Consider the following 27988-nt stretch of genomic DNA (forward strand, 5'->3'; position numbering starts at 1 on the left):
TTGGAGGGGTGCTTTTTGTTAAGCACTACTATGTGCCAGGAACTGTACTAAGTGTTGGGGAGAATACAATCTAATCAGGTTGGACACAGTCCATTTCCCACATGGAGCTCACAGTGTTAATTCCCATTATACAGATGAGGGAGCTAAGGCACAGAGAAGTTAGTGACTTGCCCAAGGTCACACAGCAGACAGGTGGTGGAGCTGGGTTTAGAACCCAGGTCCTTCTGACTCCCGGGCCCGTGCTCTATCCACTAGGCTATGCTGCTTCTTCTAATCTCTAACCTTTTCCTCTAATAACCCATCTTCCACTAGACCCTAAGCTCCTTGAGGGCAGGGATCATGTCTTCTAACTCTAATGTGCTCTCCCAAGTGTTTACAGTGCTCTGCACTCAATAAGCAGTCAGTAAATAACTCAGATTGATTGACTGGTGCTGGACCTCTCCTCTAGGTATCAATCTATTCCCATCCCTTCTTTTGTGAACAGAAGCAAAACGAGGGCAGATGGATGCAATTGCTGCAATTTTTCCTTAAGTGTTCTTATTTCCCCTTAATAATCCAGGGTTCATCTTCACAATAAATGCTGTTAGGACTCTTCCTTCAATCTTAAATATGTGTAATTACTTTTGGTGCCAGTAAAAGGTATTAATTCCACTTATGCATTCCATAAACTTTCAGGATAACGCAATTGATACCACAGTCATGTTGGAACACCTCAGCTATTATACTCCTTGTTCTAATACCTCCACCACTGCTGGAAAGCTTTCGCCAAAATCCATTAGCATTTGCTCAATCCCATTCTATTCAGGAATCCTTTGCAGAATAGGATGGGGTTCTGGGCATTTCCAGAAGGAAGCCACATTATCTCCCCAATAATGGTGGAATTTATCAAGCACTGATAACTGGGTTAAGTAGTGGGGTAGATACAAAATGATTAGATTGGACACATTCCACTTCCCACACTGGAATCACAATTTAAAAAGGAGAAAGAGCAGGTATCCTCTCCCCATTTTGCTGCTTGGGAAGTTGAGGCCCAGAGAAGTTAAGTGACTTGCCCAGGGTGCCACAGGAGTCTGGTGGCAGAGCAGGTCTCAGAATTTAGGTCTCTTGACTCCTAGATCTTGCTCTTTCCATTAGGCCATTCTGTCTTTTTAGCGTGGATTCTGAGCCTGCCTTGGGGTTGATCTGAAGTCTGGTCTGGGCCTCCCCCGTCCTGGGCCAACCCCGCGGAGGTGACAGGGTTGAAGTCTTTCATTAGAGAAACAGTACGGGGTAGTGGATAGAGCACAGGCCTGGGAGTTAGGGTGGGTGGTCAGGAGGGCAACCAGCACACGGGTCTTCTAAATAGTCTGATTGCCCTGATGAGAGACAGAATGCAGGACTGGATGGCCCGGGATGACCCAGTAATGGCCTTATGCCCTTATATTCTCAATCATCCAGGGCAGTACACAGACAGTTCAAATGCTTCATCACCCCCTGACTTTTAAAAAATGTACATCATGGAAATCAGCACCATATACCATCCTAAGGCACTGACCCCTTCCAAAGTCATCCAAAGACACGGTCCCCTTCCAGTGCCATCCAAGGGCACCACCTGAGTTATCACTTGAGTGACCCGCTGGGAGCGGCACCACGTATTTCAGGCCTTGTTACCTATGGAGAATATGTTTCTGCCTTGGCTCACTCGCCTGTTTGGGGGCGAAAGCAGAATTGGGGTTCTTATGTGCACCAGGGGTGCGCCCATCCAGCCACCAGTTGGAAGGTGAGAAGCAGCATGGCAGCATTGGGGTCTGTAGTACTCACCCCCGCCCCCTCTCTAATCAATCAATCGACCAATCAACCAGGAGTATTTACTGAGCGTCTGCTGGGGCCAGAGCAGAGGGCTCAGAGCCTGGGAGAGAATCACCATAGCATTCAGGCATCCTTCCCCTGCTCTCAAGGAGTTTTCACTTGAAAGGGGGAGAGCGTAAGCTGTTTTTGGAAGCATCCGCTAACCCTCATAGCTGGCCCAGGGAGCACATTCCATCCCCAGACTCAAGTAGAGGCAGCGCTGCTTTTGGGGAGATCCGAGAATCCAGAGTCTGTCCTGCCTTCCAACCTCATATCTCCTCCCTTCCCTGAGGGCAGGGGAAATGGTGGGCTCAGCATCACAGAGGTGAACAGTTAAACCAGGAAGAGAGAAGCTGACCAAGGCAACCAGAGAGAGAGAGAGAGAGAGAGAGAGAGAGAAAATCTAAGGACTAACCCTCACCATGAATGGAACTTGGAGGAGACACCAGTTTCAAAGCTATTTTGACCCCATTTCCTCCACCAGCCTGCAGCTACTTTTTTTAAAATGACATTTGTTAAGCATTTACTATGTGCCAGGCACATTACTAAGCATTCGGGTAGATGCAAGCCATTAAGTTAGACACAGCCCACATCCTACATGGAGCTCACAGTCTTAATCCCATTATACAGATGAGGAAACTGAGGCACAGGGCAGTGCAGTGACTTGCCCAGGGTCACACAGCAGACAAGTGGCAGAGCCAGGATTATATACCCAGGTCCTCTGACTCCCGGGTCCATGCTCGTTCCACTAAGCCACGCAGCCTTGTCTTATACGCAGCCTTTCAGTCATGTTCAAAGCACCAAGGCTGCAGGGACAGGTCGAGTGCCACATTTGGAGTCTAATTTAATTCTTTCCTCTCACTCAACTCATCCACACTAACCTAGTCTTCTCCTCTAAAGCTCCCTTACTCTTTTCCCAAACCAGAATCTGAAGGATTTCTTACACGCTCCTTAGCATTTGTGGGTGTGTGTGTTGGGTGTGTGTATGTGTGTGTCTGCTTTTATTTGGTTTTGACTTCTCTAATTGTAAATATTTTTACATATATCTTTGCCACTGGAGAGTGAGCTCCACGAGGTCAGAGAACATTTGTCTTCATTATTCTGTACTTCCCGAGTGCCTAATACAGCGGACGGAGCCGTGTAATCAATCAGTGGTATTTATTAGGGGCTTACTGTGTGCAGAGCACTGTACTAAGCACTTGGGAAAGTACAAAACAACAGAGTTGGCAGGTGAGATCTCTGCCCATAGTCAACTTACAGTCTAGAGGGGGAGATGGACATTAAAATAGGTTAAGGATAGGGGAAATAGAGTATAAGAATACTTACCGAAGTATTATGGGGCTGGGGTATCAAAGTGCTAAAGCGGTACACAGCATATTCATAGTCGATGCATAGGTTAGGGCAAATAGAGGAAATCAAGCATTTAGTCTGGGAAGGCCTCACCAGTTACACTCCCCATTACCAACCGCCAATAACTACAGCACCAGCAAAAAGCAGAGCCCTGTTCTGAGATGTTGAATCCGCCTCATTCTACTGCTGGGGTAACAGATGTCCAGCACTGTAAAAGAACTTACAGAGCACTGGACTGACTGTTCAGAGCACTGTATTAGGTTTCTAATGTGCTTAGAGCACTATACTGACCATCTACTGGGTAGAGTACTGTACTAGATGTCTGTTTTGTGCAGAGCACTGTTCTGAGCACATTATGTGTACAGAGCACTGGATTGAGTACCTACTGCTCAATAAATACCATTGATTGGTAAATTGGTCCTCCCATCTTCCAGCTGTGGGGGCACAGGGGCTTGTATGTGCCCCTGTCACAAGGACAATGTAGGCCCTCAATAACCAGGGAAAACCAACCCCCATTGCTCCCACAGCCGAAATCTGGGCACACAGACCCCCATCACCCACACAGCTGCAACCTGGCCACACTGACCCCTTCACCCTCTCAGGAACTATGAGCAGCTCTGCCTAACGGATCGGACGGATGAGCATCGCGGGCAGCGGATCCCAGCCCGAGGCCGCGAGCGGGTGTGCTGCCAACCCGCGGGCCCAGCCGAGCTGCTCATAAACAGCTCCAGCCACTGCTGCCGGCGCGGTCAGGGCGCGGCGGGAGGGATGGGGGCAGGCGGGGAGAGGAAGGAAAGCAGCAGTCAATTTGGAATCATACTTGAGAAAAATACTAATTATCTATCAGTTACCAGCTGGCTGGCGTAGCCCGGAGCCGAGCGCAAGGTGGGCGCTGGGCCTGCTCCCCTCAGCGGCGTGTCCGGGCAGCCCCGGCTCAGTCCTGATAACTTCAAACAAGCAGGCACGCTGGCTGCAAGCCTCGTCTTGCACAGGGATGCAGCCAATCCCCGGCTCCTGCCCCCTGCCAGAGAGAGACCTCACGGCGGGTGGGGGCGCGAGGATGGGGTCCCCGTCCCTCAGCCAGCTTAGGTGCAAAAAATCTCATTTTCAATGTTGGTCCCACCTCCACCCCCCTGGATCGATTTAAGAGGTCGAGGGGGAGGGGAAGAAAGAGAGATGGCTCAGGCCGGGAGAGGAAGGAGATGGAGGGGTGGGGTGGGAGGGTCGGGGGGAACTAGAGGAGGAGAAAGGAGAGGAAGGAGTGAGGGATCTGGAGAGGACCTAGGAGTTGTGTATCCCCTTAAAAGGTTCTGTTCTTTTTGGGGGACGCAGGGGAGAAGGACAGACTGTGGGGACGGTGAGGGATGACCGAGGTGGGGAGGGGGGAATGGCTCAGCCCCCTTGGCCAAATCTGAGGGATCAGAGGACCTTCAGCCCCTGATCAAGATGCAGGCAAACTGCTTCCTCCTGGATCCGCAGCCCCCAAGGATCTCTGTCCTATCTCTCTCCCAAGCTGGATCACGAAGGCAGATGGGTGTAAGTAAGGATGGTGGGGACGGGAGGGCCCCCGGGTCCATCGGGATACCTGGCTGTAAGACTCTTCAGAGCTGGGGAGGGGAGGTGTGAGCCAGGGGGTTGCACACGTAGATTCCCCTTTAAGCATGAAAGTGAGGGTACCCTGGCGTCGAGCACTGGATGTAGAGGAGGGAGAAGAGAGAATCTAGCAGCGGAGCTAACACAGCTGAGTGGAGCCCATCTGTTGTCTGCCTTTCAGAGCGATATCTATATTCCAGGATGCATTGAACACCTTCATTCATTCATTCAATAGCATTTATTGAGCGCTTACACCTTCTGTGTGCAGAACACTGAACTGAGCATTCACCCTACAGAGCACTGGAATCGGTATTTATCAATAATGGTGGTATTTGTTAAGCGCTTACTGCGTCAATCACTGTACTAAGTGCAGGGTAGATACAAGATTATCAGGTCCCAAGTGGGGCTCTCAGTCTAAGTAGCAAGGAGAACAGATATTGAATCCCTATTGTGTAGTTGAGGGAACTGAGGCGCAGAGAAGATAAGTGACTTACCCAAAGTCACACAGCAGGTAAGTGGCAGAGCTGGAATTAGAACCCAGGTTCTCTGACTCCCAGGCCTGTGCTCTTTCCACTATGCCATGCTGCACCTCAATCAATCAACCCATCAGGTGCAGGGTATCTGGTGCCTACGGAACACTATACTGAGCACCGTTGTGCAGAGCACTGTATTGAGTGGCTAATGTGTGCAGGGCAGTGTACTGAAGACCTAATATATAGAGAACACTGTACTGTTTACCTATTCTTTGCTGAGCACTGTACTGAACACCTTCTATGTCCAGAACACAGTCCTGAACATTGATTGTGAACAGAGCACTGTAATGCACTAAATGTTTGGGAAAAGAAGAAGTCAAAGACACAGTCCCTTTCCTCCAGAAGCTCACAATTACAAGAGAACAGACAAAAATCAATCAGAACAAACAGATAAAGACATGACCGCTGGGACAGTTGTATAGTTCTAGATTATAAACTCGCTATGGATAGGGAACCTGTCTTCCAATTCTGTTGCATTAATTATTATTATCATTCTCCCAAACTCTTAGTCGAATGTTCTGTGCACAGTAAATGCTCAGTAAATACCACTGATTGATTGATTTACATTTATTTGAGAAGCAGTGTGGTTTTGTGGAAAGAGCACAGGCCTGGGAGGACCTGCGTTCTAATCCCGGTTCCGGCCTTTGTCTGCTTGTGTGACACTGGGCAGGTCACTTCACTTCTCTTCACTTCACTTCACTTCTAGAGAAGCAGCGTGGCTCAGTGGAAAGAGCATGGGCTTTGGAGTCAGGGCTCATGAGTTCGAATCCCAGCTCTGCCACTTGTCGGCTGTGTGACTGTGGGCAAGTCACTTAACTTCTCTGTGCCTCAGTTCCCTCATCTGTAAAATGGGGATTAAGACTGTGAGCCCCACGTGGGACAACCTGATTCCCCTATGTCTACCCCAGCGCTTAGAACAGTGCTCGGCACATAGTAAGCGCTTAACAAATACCAACATTAATTCTCTGAGCTTCAGTTACTTCATCTGTAAAATGGGGATTAAAGCTGTGAGCCCCATATGAGACATGGACTGTGTTCTACCTGATTAGCTTGTATTTACTCCAGGGTTTAGTACAGTGCCTGGCACATAGTAAGCACTTTATAAACACCATTTATCGTTGCTGCTGTCTTTTTTGTTATATTTCTACGTATGCTGTATTAACCTTCTTTATGTGTCTCCAGCCAATCCCCCTTCCTCCCTTTTAGCTTTGGATCGTGAGTCCTTCAGGGGCCAGAGACCAGGTCTAATTCGCATCTGTGTATTTCTCCCTGCCTAGAGCCCCATGAATATCGCTGAAAGGATGAATGACTTGACCAGAGTCATCAGGATTCATCAGGGAAGGCTTTCTGCAGAAGGTAAATTCACTGACATGGTTCTGTGTGGAGGAGTCTGAGGTAGGTGCATCAAAGATTTGGGGAAGGGGATGAGAGAGAGGGCGACAATCTGGCATACAGTTCACTTTTGGCTCCTTCCACCCCAAGAAGAAGACACCAATGGCAGCCGTTAGTAGGAAGATGGTTGGGGGCGGGGGTTTTCGGGTGGCCCCTGCACTGAAAGAGCCAAAGAAGCAGCCAGATAAAGTCATTTGAGGAAGAATCCCGAGAGGCAGGGTGATCCAGTAGAGTGAACACGGGGCTGGGAGTCAGGAGACCTGTGTTCTTGTCCCAGCTCTAGTGCCGGCCAGGTGGGCCACCTTGGGCAAGTCATTTTACTAGTCTGGGCCTCAGTTGTCTCAACTGCAAAACTGCGATAAGATACCTGCTTTCTACCTCATGGACTGGTCACCATGAATGGAACAATTTCCATCTGATGATCTTATATCTACCTCAACTCTCAGCACAGTGCTTGGCACCTAGTAAATACCACAAAAACAAAAATTGAAGCCAGACCTAAAGGACAATAACCCAAAGTCTGAGGACCTGGGTTCTAATCCCTGCTCTGCCAACTACTTGCTGCTTGACCTTGGGCAAGTCACATAACGTCCCTCTGCTTGTCTCCTCAACTATAAAATGAGGATTAAATACCTATTCTCCTTCCTACTTAGACTGTGAGCCCATGCAGAACAGGGACTGTCAGACCTAATTAACTTGTATCTACCCCAGCGCTTAGAACAGTGCCTGGCACATAGTAAGAACTTAACAAATATAATAATAATAATATTTACCACTGTTGGCTTTTAGGTCCAGCTCTCTAAATAATAATGATAATGTTGGTATTTGTTAAGCGCTTACTATGTGCAGAGCACTGTTCTAAGTGCTGGGGTAGATACAGGGTAATCAGGTTGTCCCACGTGAGGCTCACAGTCTTAATCCCCATTTTACAGATGAGGTAACTGAGGCACAGAGAAGTGAAGTGACTTGTCCACAGTCACACAGCTGACAAGCGGCAGAGCAGGGATTCGAACCCATGACCTCTGACTCCCAAGCGCGGACTCTTTCCACTGAACCACGCTGCTTCCCGAAGTCTTCTCTATAAGCCTAGAAGCTGTTTTCCAGGCTTAGTTATCATATTTATTAAGCACCTACTACGTGCCAAATTCTGGGATAAATAATGTGATCAAACACGTCCTTGATCCCCATGGGACTCACAATCTAAGAAGGGAGGGCAGGTGTCAGCCACTTTTTTAGGATTTATTTTTTTCAAAATGCTGTTGGTCAATTACTATGTGTTAAACATTATTCTAAGCACTGGGGCAAGTACAAGTTAATTAGGCCGGACACAGTCCCTGTTCTGCATGGGCACACGGTCTAAGTAGGAGGGGGAACAGGAATTTAATCCTCATTTTATGGCTGAGGATATTGAGGCAGAGAGAAGTTAAGTGATTTGCCCAAGGTCAAACAGCAAGCATTTGGCAGAGCTGGGATCAGAACCCAGATCTCCCAACTCTCAGGCCTGTGCTCTGTCCACTAGGCCACACTGGTTCTCCTTAGCCAGTTGAGGAAACTAAGGGTCAGAGAGTTCCAGTGGCTTGCCCAATCAAGGTCACACAGGAGGCCAATAGCAAAGTGGGATAAAGCTTAGGTCTCCTGAATGCCAGCCTCCTGTTCTTTCCACTGAACTACCCTGTCTACCAGAAGGAAACAGCAGAATGGAGCTCTCCCTGCCAGCGTTTAATCTCAGGAGCCTCAGAACCATCCAGATGCTAGTCAACGGCATTCAGGGCTGGGACAAATCACTCACCCTACATTCACTCTTAGCTCCAACCTGTTTATTTGAGATTTCACAGAGTCTAACCGGCATCCTACTACAACCCAGCCTGCACACTTTGCTCCTCTAATGCCGACTTACTCACTGTACATTTACGGAGTCTAAGCAGCATCCTACTTGTCTCCCCGTCTAGACTGTAAGCTCACTGTGGGCAGGGAATGTGCCTGCTTATTGTTATATTCTACTCTCCCAAGCTCTTAGTATAGTGTTTTGCACACAGTAAGAGTTAATAATAATAATAATGTTGGTATTTGTTAAGCGCTTACTATGTGCAGAGCACTGTTCTAAGCGCTGGGGGAGATACAGGGAAATCAGGTTGTCCCACGTGAGGCTCACAGTTAATCCCCATTTTACAGATGAGGAAAGGAGGCACCGAGAAGTTAAGTGACTTGCCCACAGTCACACAGCTGACAAAATATGATTGAATGAATGAATGAATGAATGAATACTACAACCAAGCCCTCACGCATTGCTCCTTTAAAGCCAACTTACTCACTGTACCTTGATCTCATTTTCCTCGCCCCGACCGCTCACCCAAGTCTTCCCTCTGGCTCTGAACACCCTTCCTTTCATATAGGACAGACCACCACTCTCCCCAAGTTCAAAACTCTCCACATCCCCTCCCAGAGGCCTTTACTTACTAAATTTTCATTACCTTGTCTTTGCCCTCCCTTCTGTGTCACCTATGCATCTGGCTCTGTTTCCCTTAAGCCCTTTTTTAAATGATATTTATTAGCCCTTACTATATGCCAGGCACTATTCTAAGTGCTGGGGGAGATACAAAGTCAGTCGTGGTCTTTAGACTGTAAACTCATTGTCTTTATACTGTCAGCTCATTGTGGTCAGGGAACGTATCTACCCACTGTTATATTGTACTCTCCCAAGTGCTTAGTACAGTGCTCTGCGCACAATAAGTGCTCAATTAATATGACTGACTGACAAAGTAATCAGGTTGAACACAGTCCATGTCCCACATGAGGCTCAGTCTTAATTCCTTCTTTACAGACGAGGCTCACAAAAACAAAAATTGAAGCCAGACCTAAAGGACAATAACCCGAAGTCTGAGGACCTGGGTTCTAATCCCTGCTCTGCCAACTGCTTGCTGCTTGACTTTAGGCAAGTCACACAACTTCTCTCTGCTTGTCTCCTCAACTATAAAATGAGGATTAAATACCTATTCTCCCTCCTACATAGTCTGTGAGCCCATGCAGAACAGGGACTGGCAGACCTAATTAACTTATATCTACCCCAGTTTTTAGAACAGTGCCTGGCACATAGTAAGCACTTAACAAATACAATCATAATAATAATAATAATATTTACCACTGTTGGCTTTTAGGTCCAGCTCTCTAGAAGCCTAGAAACTGTTTTCCTGACATCATATTTATTATCTTATTTATTGCATTAATTAAGACCTACTATGTGCCAATTTCTGGGATATATAATGTGATTAAACACCTGGTGTGGGTTTTATAGAGAGCGGTGGGGGAGATGGTGTTATAAGGAGGAAATGGGTCCCAGCCCTAATCAATCAATCAATCAGTGGTATTTCTTGAGGGCTTACTGTGTCCAGAGCACTGTACTACACATTTGGGAGAGTACAACAGAGTTAGTAGACATGTTCCCTGCCCACAGGAGCTTACAGTCTGCAACCTACTGGAACACCCTCACTCCTCAAATCCAACAGACAATTACTCTCCCCCGCTTTAAAGCCTTATTGAAGGCCCATCTCCTCCAAGAGGGCTTGACTAAGTCCTCCCTTCCTCTTCTCCTACTCCCTTCTGCATCACCCTGACTTCCTCTTTGTATTCTTCCCCCATTCGCAGCTCCACAGCACTTATGTACATATCTGTAATTTATTTATTAATATTAACATGTCTCCCCCTCTAGACTGTAAGCTTGTTGTGGGCACGGAATGTGTCTGTTATTATATTGTACTCTCCCCGGTACTTAGTACAGTGCTCTGCACACAGTAAGCACTCAATAAATATGATTGAATGAATGAATGAATAGTGATTTCCCGTGAAAACAATCACAGTTGTCCCTTCAAGAATGACAGTCAGAGAGATCACATTTGCGTAAAGAAAATAGGCTGTGTTACCTCTTCAGAAACACTTAGACAGAGGCATCTGAAATTCCTAAAGTAACTCAGAACGAATGAGCAAACTCAGAAGAGCTAGAGAATCCAAATTATTTGAGCAAAGGAAGCAACGGAAAGCAAATCATCAATTAGTCAATCAATGGTATTTATTGAGCACTTTCTTTGTGCAGAGCACTGTACTAAGATCTTAGAAAAGTACAATATAACAGAGTTAGTAATGAGACGACTAATAAGACAAGAAACTGTCACTAGATTATTAGCTTCTTGAGGTCAGGGGCATCATGCTTTACTTCTATTGTATGTTGTCCAGGGGTTTCATAGGGAACTGTGGATAACACGGGTGCTCAGTATGGTGGTCTGCACACAATTTCTTGTGGTATTTGTTAAGCACTTACTATGCGCCAGGCACTGTACTAAGCACTCATATCAGGTCGGACACAGTTCCTGTCCTACATAGGGTACATAGTCTTAATCCCCATTTTACGAATGAGATAACAGAGGCACAGAAAAGTTAAGTGACTTGCCCAAGGTCACACAGCAAAGTGGTGGAGTCAGAATTAGAATTCAGATCCTCGAACTCCCAGGCCTGTGCTCTTTCCACTATGCCACGCTGCCCAGAACAGTGCTCTGTACCCAATAGTAGTTTAATACAGTGTTTTACTCTGCACAGTTTTCCCCCCAGTCTAGACTATAAACTTCTTGTGGGCAGAGATTATGTCTACTACCTCTATTGGAATGTACTCTCCTAAATGTACTCTCCTAAATGCTTAGTACTCTGCACACAGTAAATCAGCACTCAATAAATACTTTTGATTATATACATTAAGGGCTCAGTACAGTGGTCTTCACTCAGTGGGTGCTCAATACAGTACTTTGCACACAGTAGGCATTTAGTGCAGTGCTCAGTTCATAGTAAGTGCTCAGTACTGTGCTCTGCACACAGCGGGTATTTCGTGCACTGTTCTGGACATAATAGGCACCCAATAGAGTTGTCTCCACTCAGTAGATGCTCAAAAATGCTGTTGATCACGCTAGAGTCGGCACCCAGGGCTTAGTAAGTGCTCAATAAATGTGATTGACTGACTGACTGACTTTGATAGTATAGCGCTTTTCCCTGCCCCTGCCCCTGCCCTTGCCCCCGAGGACCTGATATTCTAACGAAGGCAGTTGGAGTCAGCCCGTGGAAGTTACCTGTTGGGTTGGGAGGGTTTCCAGGGCAGCTGCTCCATGGTAAGGCTTGCTGCTTCCTGACCACTTTCTGACCTGGAGGCAATCAGCCATCCTTTGGCCACTAAGAAGAGGCCCAGGCCTTGAGGGGAGCCAGTTTGGGCCTTGCATCATCTCAGCAGGGGCAGCACTCCCTCCTGGGATGGGCAAGCCTGGGGTGGGCAGGAGACTCTCAGGACGGGAGACTCTCAGGGCTCAATGGCCGGAGGATGAAAATCTGGCCTTGGCTTAGTCCCCAGTCTGCTGCTTGACTTCAGGACAGTCCTTTGGCCTCTCTGGGCCTTAGTTATCTCACCTGGACATCTCGTGACACCCTGGGAGTGGGGTCAGGGTTGAATAAGATGGCAGGTAGGAAAGGGGAAATGGGAGGGCTGGAGCACAGCCCATCAATCCATCACTCAACCGTACCTACTGAGTGCAGAGCACTCTCACTACGAGCTTGGGAGAGTACAAGGCAGATGGAAGGTTTGATTCTTGCCCACGAGGAGCTAACAACCTTACATTCCACAGTGGTCCCAGGGGGTGAGACGGGAGCCTGGGGGAACAGGGAGAAGCTCGGGCAAATCCGGTTGATTTTGGAATAGTGAGAGAGGGCAGTGTCCTGACATCTCGTGCCTACTGAGGTCGTGGGTGTCTTCTCTGGGGGATGTCAGGAGTCTGGGCACTGGGTAGTATAAGAGGGAAATGGGAGGGGTGGGGCAGACTCCCCCAAACTCCTACACCGGGTACACGGGAGGCACAAAGAAATGGAGGCAAGAAGACAGTGGGGAGGGGTGGACCTGAGGTGAGTCAGCTGCTCAGCCCATTGGGGGTTGCTCTCTCTCTCTCTCTCCTCGCCTCTCCTTTGGGCCATCCAACCCTGCCTGGGGCAGGCGTTGGACTCGTGTTGGCTCTGAGCATGGCACCTGTCAGATGTTGGGAACAGGAGGGACCAGATCAAGTGACTCTGGTGAGTGGGAGGGCAGAAAGGGGGCTGGACTATGGTGGGGGACTGTAGCAGGGCTGGACTGGGAATGGGGGGACAACAGAGCTGGGCTGGGGGAGCAGCAGGGTTGTACTAGAGTGGGGAAGCAGCAGGGCTGGACTGAAGAGCAGGGCTTGGCTGGGGCCAGGGGAGCAGCAGACCTGGGCTGGGGAGGGACAGAACAAAAGGACTGAAAAGGAGTTGAGTGTGAAATAGGGAATCAGGAGACCCAGGTTCTCATCCCAGTTAGGCTCCTGACCCAGGAGACCCAGGTTCTCATTCCAGTTAGGCTTCTGACCCAGGAGACCCAGGTTCTCATCCCAGTTAGGCCCCTCACCTGCTGTGTGACCTTAGGCAAATCACCTATCCTCTCTGAGACGGTCTTCTCATCTGTGTGACCTTAGGCAAGTCACTTCTCTGGGCCTCAGTTACCTCATCTGTAAAAGGGGGACTAAGATTGTGAGTCCTATGCGGGTACAGGGACTGTGTCCAACCTCATTTGCTTGTATCCACCCCAGAGCTTAATGCAATGCCTGACCCATAGAAAGCACTTAACAAATACATAATTATTATTATCATTATTATCTGTAAAATGGGCAGAAGGCACCTGCTCCCCTCCACCTCTTAGACTCTGAGCATCATGTAGGATAGAGACTGTGTCCAATATGACTGCTTTGACCTTAGCCCTTAATAGCCACTATTGTTATTAGTATTATTATCAACATCATTTTTTCAGCCCTGCTCAGACACTTGTGGCTCTCAGGAGCCCCGCCTGGAAGCTCTGGGGTCTGGCTGGAGACCGAGGGAGAGCGAGGCCGGGAGTCCAGTCTAGAAAGCGATGGGGGAATTCGATCGATCGGTGGCATTTTTTGAGCACTTACAGTGTGCAGAGTGCTGCATTAAGTGCTAGAGAAAGTAGAGTATAACAGAGTTGGTAGACTGCAAGAAACTTACGGTCCAGAGGTGGGGAAGCCATATTTTGCCCCCACAGCTGGAAATGAGGCGGGGGTGCTGCTTCCATCACCCCCCCAGCTGGGACAAAGGGGTTCAGTTCCACAAACAAGAATCTAGGTGGGGAACATTGGCCCCCAGAGCAGCAGCTTCTACGCTACTATTACAATTACTGCATCTACTGATGTCCCCACTACCAGCAGCGTGGCTCAGTGGAAAGAGCACGGGCTTAGGAGTCGGAGGTCACGGGTTCTAATCCCTGCTCCGCCACCTGTCAGCTGTGTGACTTTGGGCAAGTCATTTAACTTCTCGGTGCCTCAGTTACCTCTACTGTAAAACGGGGATTAAGAACGTGATCCCCACGTGGGACAACCTGATTCTCTTCTATCTACTCCAGTGCTCAGCACATAGTAAGCGCTTAATAAATACCAACATTATTGTTGTTATTATTACCCTTTTTAGACTGTGAGCCCGTCTTTGGGCAGGGATTGTCTATCTGTTGCCAAATTGTGCATTCCAAGCGCTTAGTACAGTGCTCTGCACATAGTAAGCACTCAATAAATACTACTGAATGAAAAATACTATCGAATGAATTTACTACTACGCTACTACTACTACTAGTCAGAAGGAGCTGGGATCTAATCCCAGATCCACCACACGTCGGCTGTGTGACCTTGGGCAAGTCACTTAACTTCTCTGTGTCTCCATTACCTCATCTGTAAAATGGGGATCAGAATGCGAGCCCCATGTGGGACAGGGACTGTGACCAACCTGCTTCACTTGTATCTACCCCAGGACTTAGAATAGTGTTTGGCACTTAGTAAGTGCTTAACACGTACCATAATTATTGATTATTTCTACTATCACCGCCACTCCTCCATTACTACTACAGATTTACAGATCCCCCGTTTAGACTGTGAGCCCGTCATTGGGCAGGGACTGTCTCTATCTGTTGCCGAATTGTACATTCCAAGCGCTTAGTACAGTGCTTTGCACATAGTAAGCGCTCAATAAATATGGTTGAATTTCCTGGGCTGCCCAGCTTGAGGGGCTCCGGGTCGGGAGGGCAGGAGAACCCCTTGCATCCACCACTGCCTCTCAAGGACAGGCTGGGTAGAGTATGTCCGGGGAACCTTTCATTCCTTAGACAAACAACTGGGAGATGACAACCCCCGCTCCCACCCCCCAGCTCGCAATCCTCTCCCTGCAGAGCCTGGGACTCTCCCAGGCAGAGCCTAGACCCTCCGGACCCTCGGATCCACACATAGGCTTTCCTGCTGCCCCCTGAAAGGCTGACCACAGTTGTCCCGGGGCTCATCTTTCAGCCGGTTTAGAAATGACCCCGATTCTCCAGATTCCAGGGCAGAGGCTCCCTGCCGGCTTGACCCACTGTCAAACAGACGAGAAGTCTGGGAGGAAGTCGGGGACGGGAAAGCGATCGAGGGAGGGGAGAACGGGATTGGGAAAGTGCCGCTGGTGACAGGATGGGGAAAGCAACCCATCTGGCTTAAGCCCCAATATCTCAAGGCTGAAAGCTTCTTCCTACACCTCTTCTTCCTCCTTCTCCTCCTCCTTCTCCTACTTTTCCTCCCCTGACTCCCAGCCATCCTGCATCTCCTGGGAAGGAAAACTTTGGGGGAAGGGTTCCAGCCCTGATGGCTGCTCCTTTAGGCTCGGCTGATCCCCCCCCAGCACCGCGGCCTCCCAAGTCCCTCATCAAGGAGGATTGGACCCCTGAGAACCTGGCTGGGTGTCAGAACACCTCGAGCAGCTTAAAAAGAGGATGCGGATCCCTGGGGGTTGGGAACTTCCCAGGAAGGTGGCGGGGGACGGGGGGCAGTGGGTCAATGGGAACAGGTCTGCTGGAGGTATCAGTGTTGGGGGCCCTCAGGGGAGCCCCCATTCAGTCCCAGGGAATCTATTCCCTCTCTCCTGGAAAGGAGGGAGAGTCCAGACTGCATGTTTCTCATGGCTTGTGTCAGCAGGGACATGCCCTGTCTCTGCCAGAGGGCCCTGACCCTGTCACCCACCTCACCCTTCGGCCTGCTGGATTTCCCCACCGTCAGGGTCTCTCTCATCCATCCCATTGGAGGACAAAGTCCCTACGCCCGCCCACTGGGGGTTGGACATGTCTAAGGGAGCAGGACAGCAGGGGAAAGCCAGCCAAGACAATGCCCTCTTCCCCCAGCATGCAGTCTCCTTGGGGAGCTGTGATCCACTATCCCCTTGACCTTCCGGGGGTCACCTTCACCCCCACAGCTATCTGTGCTGACCTCCCAGCCTCATCCCAAATCTCTGACCAGCCCCCAAAGCCTCCCACCCCTAAGTGGGGCAGAAAGGACCACCAAGCAAGTCTCTCTGTCCCAATCCCAGCCCCATCCGGCTTGCTGCCCCATGAAGCACCTCACCCCTCCTCTGCCCCCATCCTCTTGGGAATGGCTGACCCTGAGCTAGAGGTTAGAGACCAGAAAAGGAGGATTTTGATAGTGCCATCGAGGCAGGAGGTCCTGCCCCATCAGAGCCACCCCCAACTGCAGACCTTCCATGGGCCACATGCTCCATGTTCCTCTGACACCGGGTCCCACGATGCCCCTCACTGGACAGGTAAAGTAGCATCGACCACGCATACCATGTTTCCTGATGCCCCTCACCAGATGGGTCAACCCCATCACCCACATGCCCCATGTGTCCCCAACCCTGTATCCCCTAGTGCCCTTCACCAGGTGGGTCAACCCCATCGCTCATGTCTCATGTCCCCCGATGCCCCTCATTGGACAGTTCAACTCCAATGACCACAGGCCCTTGAGTCCCCCCACCCAATGTCCCCTGACACCCCACATCTCCCGGTGCCCCCCAGAGGGTATGTCATCCCCCCATCTCCCCTCCTGGTGGCAGGCACATCCTCTCCTCTCCCACCTCCCGGTGTGGACCCGGAGGGAGAGGGAAGGAGGGAGGGAGGGACAGAAAGGGAGGGAGAGAGGGAGGGAAGGAGGGGCAGCTGACCCGCCACTCACCGTCCAGGTGGCTGACTTGGCGGTGCTGGACTGCTGGAAGGTGACCTCGAAGTGGTGCGGGCCCGGGTAGTCCGTGTTGGATGGGATGACAGGTGCGGGGGACATGGTGTCGAAGGTGGAGCTGGGCTGGGCGTAGGGGGAGTGTGTCGGCACGCTGGAGGAGTGCTCGGCCGTGTAAGGGCTGGTGGAGTTGGCCCGGCTGCTCAGGCTCTGATCCATGCTGTTGTTGAGCAAATTAAACTGGGACTAGAGAAGGGAAAAGGGGAGGAGGGAGGGAAGGGGGTGGGGAGGGAAACACACACAGACATACACACACACACAGGCAGAGTCAGTGGAGAGAAGTGGGAGCATAGGCTACACTTCTTTATAACTCGAGGTATCCTGTTACACGCTCTTAAAGGGCCAGCGGCCTTCAAGTCATCCCAAATAGTTTCCTGGGTCCCCTCCCCATTTGCCCCCTCCCCGCCATCCACCCCTCCGACAGGTCACCACTTGTGTGCTGGATGAACCGACGCATCCACCTCGCCCTCTAGCAGCTCCCCAAGTGCCGGTGCTGGAGCCCCATCTAAGCGTGGAATGGGGTGGAAAAAGGGGGAGAAAAAGGTCTCCCTTCTCTGGAACTTTGGGGAATTATCCGGTGAGGAATAGAATCCCATCCTCTGGCCATTATCTCTCCTCTTCCGTGAGCGGGGAAGCAGCCATCTGAGTCTCCGCTGGTCGCTGGCCCGGCCCACGGTACAATAGAGGATTCTTCCCCTCAGCCTGTTAAGGGGACAAGAGGATCTCCCCACCTCCCTTTGGGCCTCTTCCCATTCCGCCTGCCCCCATCGTACAGACTAAGAGGGTCGGGCCCAGAGGGGTTGCGTGATTTCCCTGATATCACACAGCACGTCCGTATCAGACGCAGGAAACAAAGCCAGGATCCTTGGTCCTCAGCAGAAGGGTCTTTCTACTAGGTCCAGTCAGTCAGTCAGTCAGTCAGTCAGTCAGTCAGTCAGTCAGTCAATCATATTTATTGAGTGCTTACTGTGTGCAGAACACCGTATTAAGCACTAGCGAGAGTAAAATATCACAATATAACAGGCACATTCCCTGCCCACAGAGAGCTTGCAGTAAATTACAGACAGTAAATTACAGGTATGTCCTGGCTCAGTGGGGGCCCGTGGCTCTCCTATCCTACCAGGGAGCTGGCTTGGAGCCCAGGCTAGATTTTATTACCAGCTTTGCAGCTAAGCAGAAGCATTTACCAGCCCACACGATCGCTTCACCAGCCCCCATTCTCTCCCAGACTGCCCGGCCCAGGCCCCTAGAAGAGCCAAACAGAGTCAACTTTCTTCTCGACTAGCCACAGGCAAGTGGCCCACTGATTATCAGGAAGACTTCTGGACAGGCTTGGTTCTCCTCCCACATTTCTGACTGGACCCCAAGAGGGCAGATGTAGGCCGGGCTCTTGCTCCAGCTCGGGTCTGAACAAAGTCAGCTGGACCCAGAGGTTGCTAGCCCTTTCCCCAGATACTTGGCAGGGACGATGCAGCATGATCTAATGGAAAGAGCATAGGACTGGGAGTCAGGAAACCTGAGTCCTCACTCAAGCTCAGGCACTTGCTTGCTGTGTGACCATGTCCTTGACTTCTCTTTGTCTCAATTTACTCATCTGTTAAATGGGGATGAAATCCCTATTCTCCCTCCCCTTAACCTGTGAGCCCTATGTGGGCCATGGACTGTGTGTGGTCTGATTACAATGCTTTGTCTTCTCCCATGTGCTTAGTACAGTGCTCTGCACATAGTAGGTGCTCGGGAATACCATTGATTAATCTAATAGGGTTTAGCACAGTGTTTGGCAAATATTATTATTACTCTTATTATTGTTGATGTTATCTTTATTACTATCATCATCATTACTATAAGGAGTTTTTTCTGAGGTCGGCTCATCGCCTCCTCCCAGTCTGCCTGCCCCCCAAAGTGCTTGGCTTGGAAAAAGGAAAGAGGGGAAGGGGAGTTCACACTGGCCACCCCTCACCCAGCATCCCCTAGCAGCTGTGTGCTAGACTCTCTGAACTGGGATTTGTTAGCATCCACTGTGCCTGGGGCAAGCTGCTTGGGCCTCCTGAGCCGCTCTGCTGCCCTGCACTGTATCATCCCCTGGCCGGTATTGGGATCACTTCAGCCTGTCCGTTTATCTCCAGAGTCATGGCTACTGTAAACAAGAGGTCCCGTCCGTTCCGGGGGCCCACACCACAGAGCGCTGAGGGACTGGCTCCGAGAGCTGAATAATCGCCACCACCCTCTGCACGTGATGCTGGCACGCGCCCTGAGCCCCGGAGGGTAGAGTTGGGGGTGCTTGCGATCTCTGGAACCCCTTCCTGCCCGTACGATGGCCCTCCAGAGACTCTCCACCTCTTTATCTATGGTCATTCGGTTAGTAAGTCCTATCTATTGCGTGCTTACTGTGTGCAGAGCCCTGTACTAAGCACTTGGGAGAGTACAGTACAACAGTAAAGAGACACATTCCCTGCCCACAGTGAGCTATTATCTGTATTTTAGTGTCTGTCTTACACTTTAGAGTCTAGAATCTAACCTTCTTGAGATCAGGGATTGTGTTTACTTACTCATTTGTACTCCCCCAAGCACTTAGTACAGTGCTCTGCACAGACTAAACAGCAAATACCTTCATTTGACTGAGTGAACCCCAAATCCCCCAGGAGGCCCGGGAAGAACTGTAACTAGAAGGCAAGTCTGCTGACTCCTAACCCCAAGATCTATCCTCGGGGAAGAGCTCAATACTCCCAGGACCCGGTGGAGAAGACAAGGGAATCAATCAATCAGTCAGTCAGTCAATCAGTGATATTGATTAAACACTTATTGTTTGGAGAGCGCTGTACTAAGCGCTTGGGAGAGTAGTCTATTACAAAGTTGGTAGACACGTTCCCTGCCCACAATGAGCTTACAGTCTAGAGGAATCTAGAATCTAGAGGAATCCGACCCCATTCGATGATGATGATGATATTTGTTAAGGGCTTACTTTGTGCCAAGCACTGTTCTAAGCACTGAGGCCCAGGGAAACTGGTGGTACCCAGGACTGCATTGAAGGCCCTGAGAAGACCTGGAGCATCCGGCCCCCTTCCTGCCACCAGCTGTACAGTCAACCAACAAACACGTGCCCCTTCACCCTCTCATCTCTACCCACTCTACATCCCACACCACCCTGCATGAAATAATGATATTTGTTAAGCACTTACTTTGTGTCAAGCACTGTTTTAGGCACTAGGGTAGTGACAAGCTATTCAGGTTGGACACAGTCCCTGTCCCACATAGGGCTCATAGTCTTAATCCCCATTGTACCGATGAGGGAACTGGGGCACAGAGAAGTTAAGTAATTAGCCCATGGTCACACAGCAGACAAGTGGCAGAGCCAGGACTAGAACCCAGGTCCTTCTGACTCCCAGGACCATGCTCTATCCACTGCCCACCTGGCTTACACTGATTTACCCCCGGCCCATCACCTCCCAGGCAGGACTCTCATCCATGAACCCCCTCTATACTGTAATATTGTTGTGGGCAGGGAACTTAACTGTTTACTGTTGTATTATACTCTCCCAAGTGCTTAGTATAGTGCTATTATATAATATATATTTATATATATTGTATTACTATTGAGAGTAACCTCTCAGTAAATATGATTAAATGAATGAATGAACCCTGAGAAGGGAGGGAGGGAGACATAGGACTCACAGGCTAAGAGGAAGGCAAAGTATATATCTTATGCCCATTTGACAGATGAGGAAACAGAAGCCCAGAGAGGTTCAGTGACTTGTCCAAGGTCCCGCAGAGGCCAGTGGTCTAACTGCGATGAGAAGCCACATGGCCTAGTAGATAGAGCATGGGCCAGGGAGTCAGAAGGACCTGGGTTCTAATCCCAGCTCTGCCACTTGTCTGCTGCATAACCTTAGGCAAGTCATTTCACTTCCTCTGGGCCCCAGTTCCCTCATCTGTAAAATGGGGATTAAGACCATGAGCCCCATGTGGGATATGGACTATGTCCAACCTGATTACCATCTATCCACCCCAGTGCTTAGAACAGTGCCTGGCACATAGCAAGCGCTTAACAAATACCATTTAAAAAAAATACTTGAGTCTCTTGACCTCTTGAGCCTATATGCTCTTTTCCTTGGACCACACCGCCTCTCTTCACTTCCATACTGGCAGGATGGTACAGTGTCAGGAGAAGGGTGGTGACAGAGAGCGCAGAAAGGGGTCTATCAGGACAACCACTGTCAAAGGCCAAGGAAGAAGCGAAAGTGATCCCCAAATCTGCTCCAGTCAATTTCTAAGAGGCAGTGATTCCCAAGTCTCCTCCAGGGCTCCATCTCCTCTGGGATCCTTCCCTGCTCCAGATGGTTGGTTCCTCAGAACCTTTCTGCCTCCAATTTGTTGATTTGAGCTCACACTCTTCACCCCTCCCAAGTCCCCCTTCTTTCTGTCCCTCACTCTTGATTCTTCCACCTCTGATCCTTCAATCTTTTGCTCATGCTGTTCTCCCAGTCTGGAGTTCCCTTCTCCCCATAACCTTGAGCACTCTGCTCTCCCCATCTTCAAAGCCCACCCAAATCCCACCTCTTCAAGGAAGCCTGCCCCAATAAATTCCCATCTCTCTAGTTGCACCTTTGGCATGTATTCATAACAGTAAAACTGTACTTTTAATTTTATCTTCAACTGTTTATTCAGCCATTTCATCTTGACATACTCATGCCATTACCTGTTATAACCTTGTTCTTTCTCCTCTTCTGGTTGATTGTAAAAAAATCATCTGTCTGTTGCCATCCCTTAGTTAGAGTGTAAGCTCTATAAGGGCTGGGGAAGTGTGCCTTCTTTCTTTCTGTATTCTCCCTAACGTTCAGAACAGTGGCCGGCACACAGTAGGTGCCCAAAAGAGTGCCAGCTCTCTGCTCGCACTTCTCTGTAAACCACACTCCGTAAACGGCAATGATGGGTTGATCTGATCTGAATATTCACAACTCTGGTAATTCCACACGTGGAGTCTGGAGGATCTCGCTCCCATAATCATGGTTCTGGATTCACTGCCTGGGGTGATGCCTCTGGACCCCATATCCTGACCGATACTGACACCCCAAATTCTGAAATCCTCCAGGACATGTTTCACTTGCTTGGAACTGGGATGCAGACCTGGGATACATTTTCATATTTTAACTTGTCCACATTCTTTCATTCCTTGGCAATGGATCAGCCCATTAGTCATTAGGACCAAAAGAAGAAAAAATGATACCAATCTAGATGCCAAACATAAAGAGGAAAAAAAGTTTTCATGCTAGAGTTGTTCCAATGAGATCCCAGCATGGTCTAGTAGAAAAAGAGGGGGCCGGGAGTCCAGAGATTTGGGTTCTAATCCCAGTTCTGTCCCTGAGTGACTTGCCTAAAGTCACTGAACCACGCTGGATCTCAGCTTTATCCTCTGTAAAATGCGGATAATTATTATCATTATGGTATTTGTTAAGTGCTACCTTCTCTGCTGCCCTCTAGGACTGTGAGCCCCAGGTGGGCAGGAAAAGTGCCCATCTGCTTAGCACAGTGCTTGACACAAGGTAAACACTTAATAAAGATCATCATTATTGGGTGAGTCTTCCAGAAAATGCAATGAATGAATGCACCATTTCCATCTGTCTATTCCCAAAGACTTCCAGCTCTTGAGGTGGATCCTTAAACGTGCATTCTGCCTCTCTGTAATTACTGACAGGGTGACCTTTTACCTTCGTTCATCACCACCCCCACCCCGCAACCCCCAACAAGCCCGAAATTTCAACTTGCAAGGTGCACCAAGACCAGTTAATAGATTTTCCCCTCCAATCATTTCACCATTCCTAATTTCTCCACCTTTCTCTTGGGGCACGGGAAAGGCTAACATGTACCATTCCCCAGGGAATTGCAGCAGTAATCATATTTTACTTGGGACCAATGAAAATGGATTTGTTCAAGCTTTTGATAGTCTCTTCTCTCAAAGGAAACCAAAGGAACGAATGGCTCATGTGGCCCCGGGGGCTGATCTGTGCTCCCTTTCATCACTGATTTTCTTCCTTGAGGGAGAACTCCTTTCTCCATTTTACTCACCTGCCTCTGTTTTGAGGAGGACTGTGAGTTTCTCTTCTCTGTAAACTTCAAAGTTTTCATATGCAGAAATATCTCCCTTTGAAGGGCACCTTCTCCTCCACCAACTCCACTCTCTCTTCCTTTGCATCGCAATCATTGGTATTTATTGAATGCTTACTGGGTGCAGAGCACCATCCTAATCATTTGGGGGAGTACAATGCAACAGAGTTGATAGACATGTTCCCTGTCCACCACAAGCTTACAGTCTAGAGGGGGAGACAGACATTATTCTAACTGGGTTTTCATCCTCCCTCTCCCTCTCTGGAACGCCTCCGAATCTCAGCTTCCTTCCCGTCTTCCTCAATTCCCCCTCTGCACACCTCCAGTTTCCTTTGCAGAGAAACCACAGCTCCCTTACCCGGCCCTGCCCCTTTACCTTTTTCTGCACATAACACGTTGTCAGGACTTGTTCGGCTTAGGCCACAGTCATTCTTACAGCCTAGATAATACTGGCTAAACAAAAACATCGCATCCAGCCTGGGGTGTTGGGGGTGGGGGGAGGGTGATGGGGAAGAAGGGGCTATAGAGATGTTGCAAGGAGGGGGTTCATAAGTCTGGACAGAAAAATTCTAAGTCTGGGTCATTTAACCTGCTCAAAGGCAACAAAAATCCCCAAAGAGATGGCCAGGCTGGGAATCCAGGATAAACTCAATCAATCAGTGGTATTTATTGAGCGCTTACTCTGTGTATGTACATTGTGTGTGTGTGTATGTGTACATATGAAGAAAGATAATGAGCCAAATGTACCATTTGCTGCACTACACAATTACACACACACACACACACACACACACACACACATGCCCACACACAGGCACATGATTCCTAGACCCAGCCCAAATAAACACTGGTGGTGAGGCCCCCTCTCCCTGTCCCCAGTGCCTCCATCCCTTCCCCCAGGAAGGCAGAGCCAGGCACAGAACAAGGTTCGATCATAGGTCATTGGCTGGCTTAGAACAGGGAGGCTACAGTGTCTCGTTCCCGATCTGGGCAGGGAATGTGTCTACCAACTCTGTTGTATGGTACTCTCTCCCAAGTGCTTAGCACAATCCTCTACACATAGTAAGCGCTTGATAGAGACCCTTGATTGATTGCTTGACCCCCAGGGAGGGTTCTGCCTTTGCACTTGTCTGGGAAAATCACAGCTCTCCAGCCTCAGGGAAGATGTACCTGTCCAGAAGTACCTGCCTTTTTGTGGAGAGCAACCAACCATCCCCTCAAGGAGCCTTTGAGGGAAGCAATGGGCAGGCATTATGGACCAGTATCCCTGGATCTCTGTCAATCAACCAATGGTACTGATTATAGTAATGATAATTGTGGTATTTGTTGAATGCTTACTATGTGCCAAGCACTGTACTAAGTGGTGGGGTAGATCCAGTATAGATAGATTGGTCCTTGTCCCACAGGGGGCTCACACTCTTAAGAGACAGGGAGAATGGGAATTTACTCCCCATTTTACAGATGAGGAAAATGGGGCCTAGAGAAGTTAAGTGACTCACCCATGGTCACACAGCAGACCAGTGGCAGAGTCAGGATCAGAACCCAGCTCCTCTGACTCCCAGGCCCAATCTCCTTTCACCAAGCCACATCCTGGGCAGAGTTCCATACTAATCGCTTGGGAGAATCCAATAAAATAGCCTACGTAGACCTATCCTATCCCTATCCCTGGACACAGACAATAAAATAAATTACAGTTAGGGAACCTGTGGGGCTGGCTAAATGACCCAGACCCAGCTGTGGGACTTAAGAGTTTAGTGGGTACTGATGCAAGGGCATAGAATTCCCAGGGACAGAGAGAGAAATTACTTTATTCGAATGAATTGAGTCAATCAGAAGCTACCATCAAAATGCCATGGAGATGTGGTGTGGGGGTGGCGGGGGGAGAGATCCTCTTGTGCTGATTCCTCTCTCCCCCCATTAGACTGGAAGGTCCTTGCAGGCAGGGAACATATCTCCTGCTTTTGCTGTGTTTCCCCAAGTGCTTAGTAGAAATAATAATTATTGGTATTTGTTAAGCACGTACTATGTGCGAAGCCCTGTCCTAAGCGCTGGGGGGGATACAAGGTTATCAGGTCATCCCATGTGGGGGCTCACAGTCTTAATCCTCATTTTACAGATGATATAACTGAGGCACAGAGAAGTGAAGTGACTTGCCCAAAGTCACACAGCTGACAAGTGGGGGAGCCAGGATCAGAACCCATGACCTCTGACTCCAAAGCCTGGGCTCTTTTCACTGAGCCACACTGCTTCTCTAGTAGTAGCAGTAGAGTAGTAGTAGTAATGAATGGTCTAGTGGCAAGAGCAGGGACTTGGAACTCAGAGGATGTGGGTTCTAATTCCGTCTCCACCATTTCTCTGCTGTGTGACCTTGGGCAAGTCTCTTACCTTCCCTGTGCCTCAGTTATCTCATCTGTAAAATTCACTCATTAATTCATTCATTCAATTGTATTTATTGAGAGCTTACTGTGTGCAGAGCAATGTACTAAGTAATAATATTTATGGTACTTATTAAGCGCTCACTATGTGCTGAGCTCTGTTCTAAGCGCTGGCGTGGATACAAGGTAATCAGGCTGTCCCACCTGGGGTTCACAGTTTTAATTCCCATTTGACAGATGAGGAAACTGAGGCACAGAGAAGTTAAGCGACTTGCCCAAGGTCACACAGCAGACAAGTGGCAGAGTCGGGATTAGAAACCATGTCCTCTGACTCCCAACCCTGCGCTCTTTCCACTAAGCCACGCTGCTTCTTGTGCTTGGGAGAGTACAGTACAACAATAAACAGAAAAAATTCCTGCCCACAGACAGTTTACAAAATGGGGATAAGGACTGTGAGCCCCACTTGGGACAGGGATTGTGTCCAACCTGATTACCTATCTACCCCAGTGCTTATAACAGCGGTTGGCACATAGTAAGAACTTAACAAATACCATCATTGTTATTATTTATTGATTATGTACTGAATACAGTGGATTATTATTATTTAAGAATCCTGGCCAGACGTCTATCGACACCCTCATCCCCCATGGAACAGAACAAGGGACAGACCAGCAGAAAGAGATGCAGAGTGGATTAGTGGCTACAGCCTGGGCCTGGGAGTCAGAAGGACCTGGGTTCTAATCCCAGCTCCACCACTAGTCTGCTATGTGACCTTGGACAAATCATTTCACTCTCTGTGCCTCAGTTACCTCAACTATAACATGGGTATTAAGACAGTGGGCCCCATGTGGGACATGGACTGTGCCCACCGTGATTAGCTTGTATCTGCCCCAGTGCTTAGAACAGTGCCTGGCACATACTATGATCTTAACAAATACCATAAAAAAAAACCAAACTGTGTGTAAATCGATACGGCTGGCCAATCTGGGAACATACCCAATCCTTTTTCGTCCTCCAAGCCCAGGGTAGCCTGGACTCCTGATTCATCGACTGAAGAGAAGCCCAAATCTTTGCCCCCGTATCGCTGTGGGTAATCGGGGCAAAGGCCAGAGCTTGTTTGGAAGTGGAGCTGGCCAGTGATCAGTAAGCTAGAGCCCCGGCATGAACACACGTGCATATGCGGGCACAAACACACACACAGACACAGACACACATACACACACACACACACACACATTCTTTCCTTCTGCAGTCCAATGGTTCCATCCTGCCAGCCTCACCCCAGGTGGGAATTTCCATCGACTCCCACTTGGAAGCCCCAAGTGGGAACCAGATCAGCTGCTGCAAATAGGGTAGAGGCTGAGCCGCAGGCAGAACGGGCTGGCGGCACAGGCGTTGGTCTGGGCCTGGGCCCTGGGGGAGCCGGGCATGAGAACACCAGCCTGTGGACCGCGTGACCAGGGTCCGCTGGCTCTGCCCCTCAGCCCAGCCAGCCCAGAACCTTGTCTCTGACAGGGGACACTAGAACATTTTGAGGAACCTGGTGCTGGTCACCCTCCTTTGTGTTAAGGATGGACCATCCAGCACTCCTAACTTTTCCTCGAATGAGGCATCCTGGGCCAGCCCTAGGGTCTGGGCAGCCCAGAACGCCACCTCTGGCTAGACTACATCCCCCCAGTTGCCACTTCAGGACTTTTATGCCACATGGGTCTTCGAAATTCGGGTCAGAAGCCACGTGGCATAGTGGATAGATTACTGGCCCAGGGGTCAGAAGGACCTGGGTTCTGGTCCCGACTCTGCTACTTTTCTGCTGTGTGACCTTGGGTCAGTCATTTAACTTCTCTGTGCCTCAGCCACTTCATCTATAAAATGGGGATTAAAACTGCGAGCTCCATGTGAAATGTAGACTGCGTTCAACCTGATTAGCTTGTATCTAACCCAGTGCTTTGTACAGTGCCTGGCACATGATTAGCACATAACAAAAACCAGTAAAAAAAAACAAAACAAACCCCCCATAGCACAGATATCCGTATCTCCCACTGGTACCACCTTGTATACCCATTCCCTTTTCCCTCTTCCTCTTAGCAGGAATAGCCTTTAGTGTCTACCTCCTCCTCTTGGTTCCGAACTCTTTGAGGGCGGGAATCATGTCCGCTAACTCTACTGGACTTCCCCAAATGCTTAATACAGTGTTCTGACGACAGTAGGTGCTCAACGAATCCAACTGATTGACTGATTGACTGATAGACTGAGGAACACTGGGTCACTTGGAGAAATCATAAATCAGTCAGTGATATTTACTGAGAGCTGAATGTGTTCTGAACACTGCACTAAGCGCTTGGGAGAATATAACACAAGAGAGTTGTTAGACATGTTCCCTGCCCACAGTGAGCTTACAGTCTAGAACTGTAGAGAAGCAGCGTGGCTCAGTGGAAAGAGCCTGGGCTTCGGAGTCAGAGGTCATGGGTTCGACTCCCGGCTCTGCCACTTGTCAGCTGTGTGACTGTGGGCGAGTCACTTTACTTCTCTGTGCCTCAGTTACCTCATCTGTAAAATGGGGATTAACTGTGAGCCTCACGTGGGACAACCTGATTACCCTGTATCTACCCCGGCGCTTAGAACGGTGCTCGGCACACAGTAAGCGCTTAACAAATACCAACATCATAGAAGGGGAGACAGACAG

The 27988-nt window shown here is 49.3% G+C and overlaps 1 protein-coding gene across 2 annotated transcripts in view; it reads right to left on the minus strand.

The window, feature by feature from the left end:
- TP73 (tumor protein p73) overlaps nt 1-27988 on the minus strand; it is a 112149-nt gene that overhangs the window by 55609 nt on the left and 28552 nt on the right. For both annotated transcript variants that reach the window (XM_039912094.1, XM_039912095.1), the window contains exon 3: nt 16769-17014. In XM_039912094.1, the coding sequence (XP_039768028.1) occupies nt 16769-17014 (246 nt within the window). The remainder of the gene's footprint in view (nt 1-16768; nt 17015-27988) is intronic.

Source organism: Ornithorhynchus anatinus, chromosome 5 (genome assembly GCF_004115215.2).
Source record: "Ornithorhynchus anatinus isolate Pmale09 chromosome 5, mOrnAna1.pri.v4, whole genome shotgun sequence".
Lineage (NCBI taxonomy): Eukaryota > Metazoa > Chordata > Mammalia > Monotremata > Ornithorhynchidae > Ornithorhynchus > Ornithorhynchus anatinus.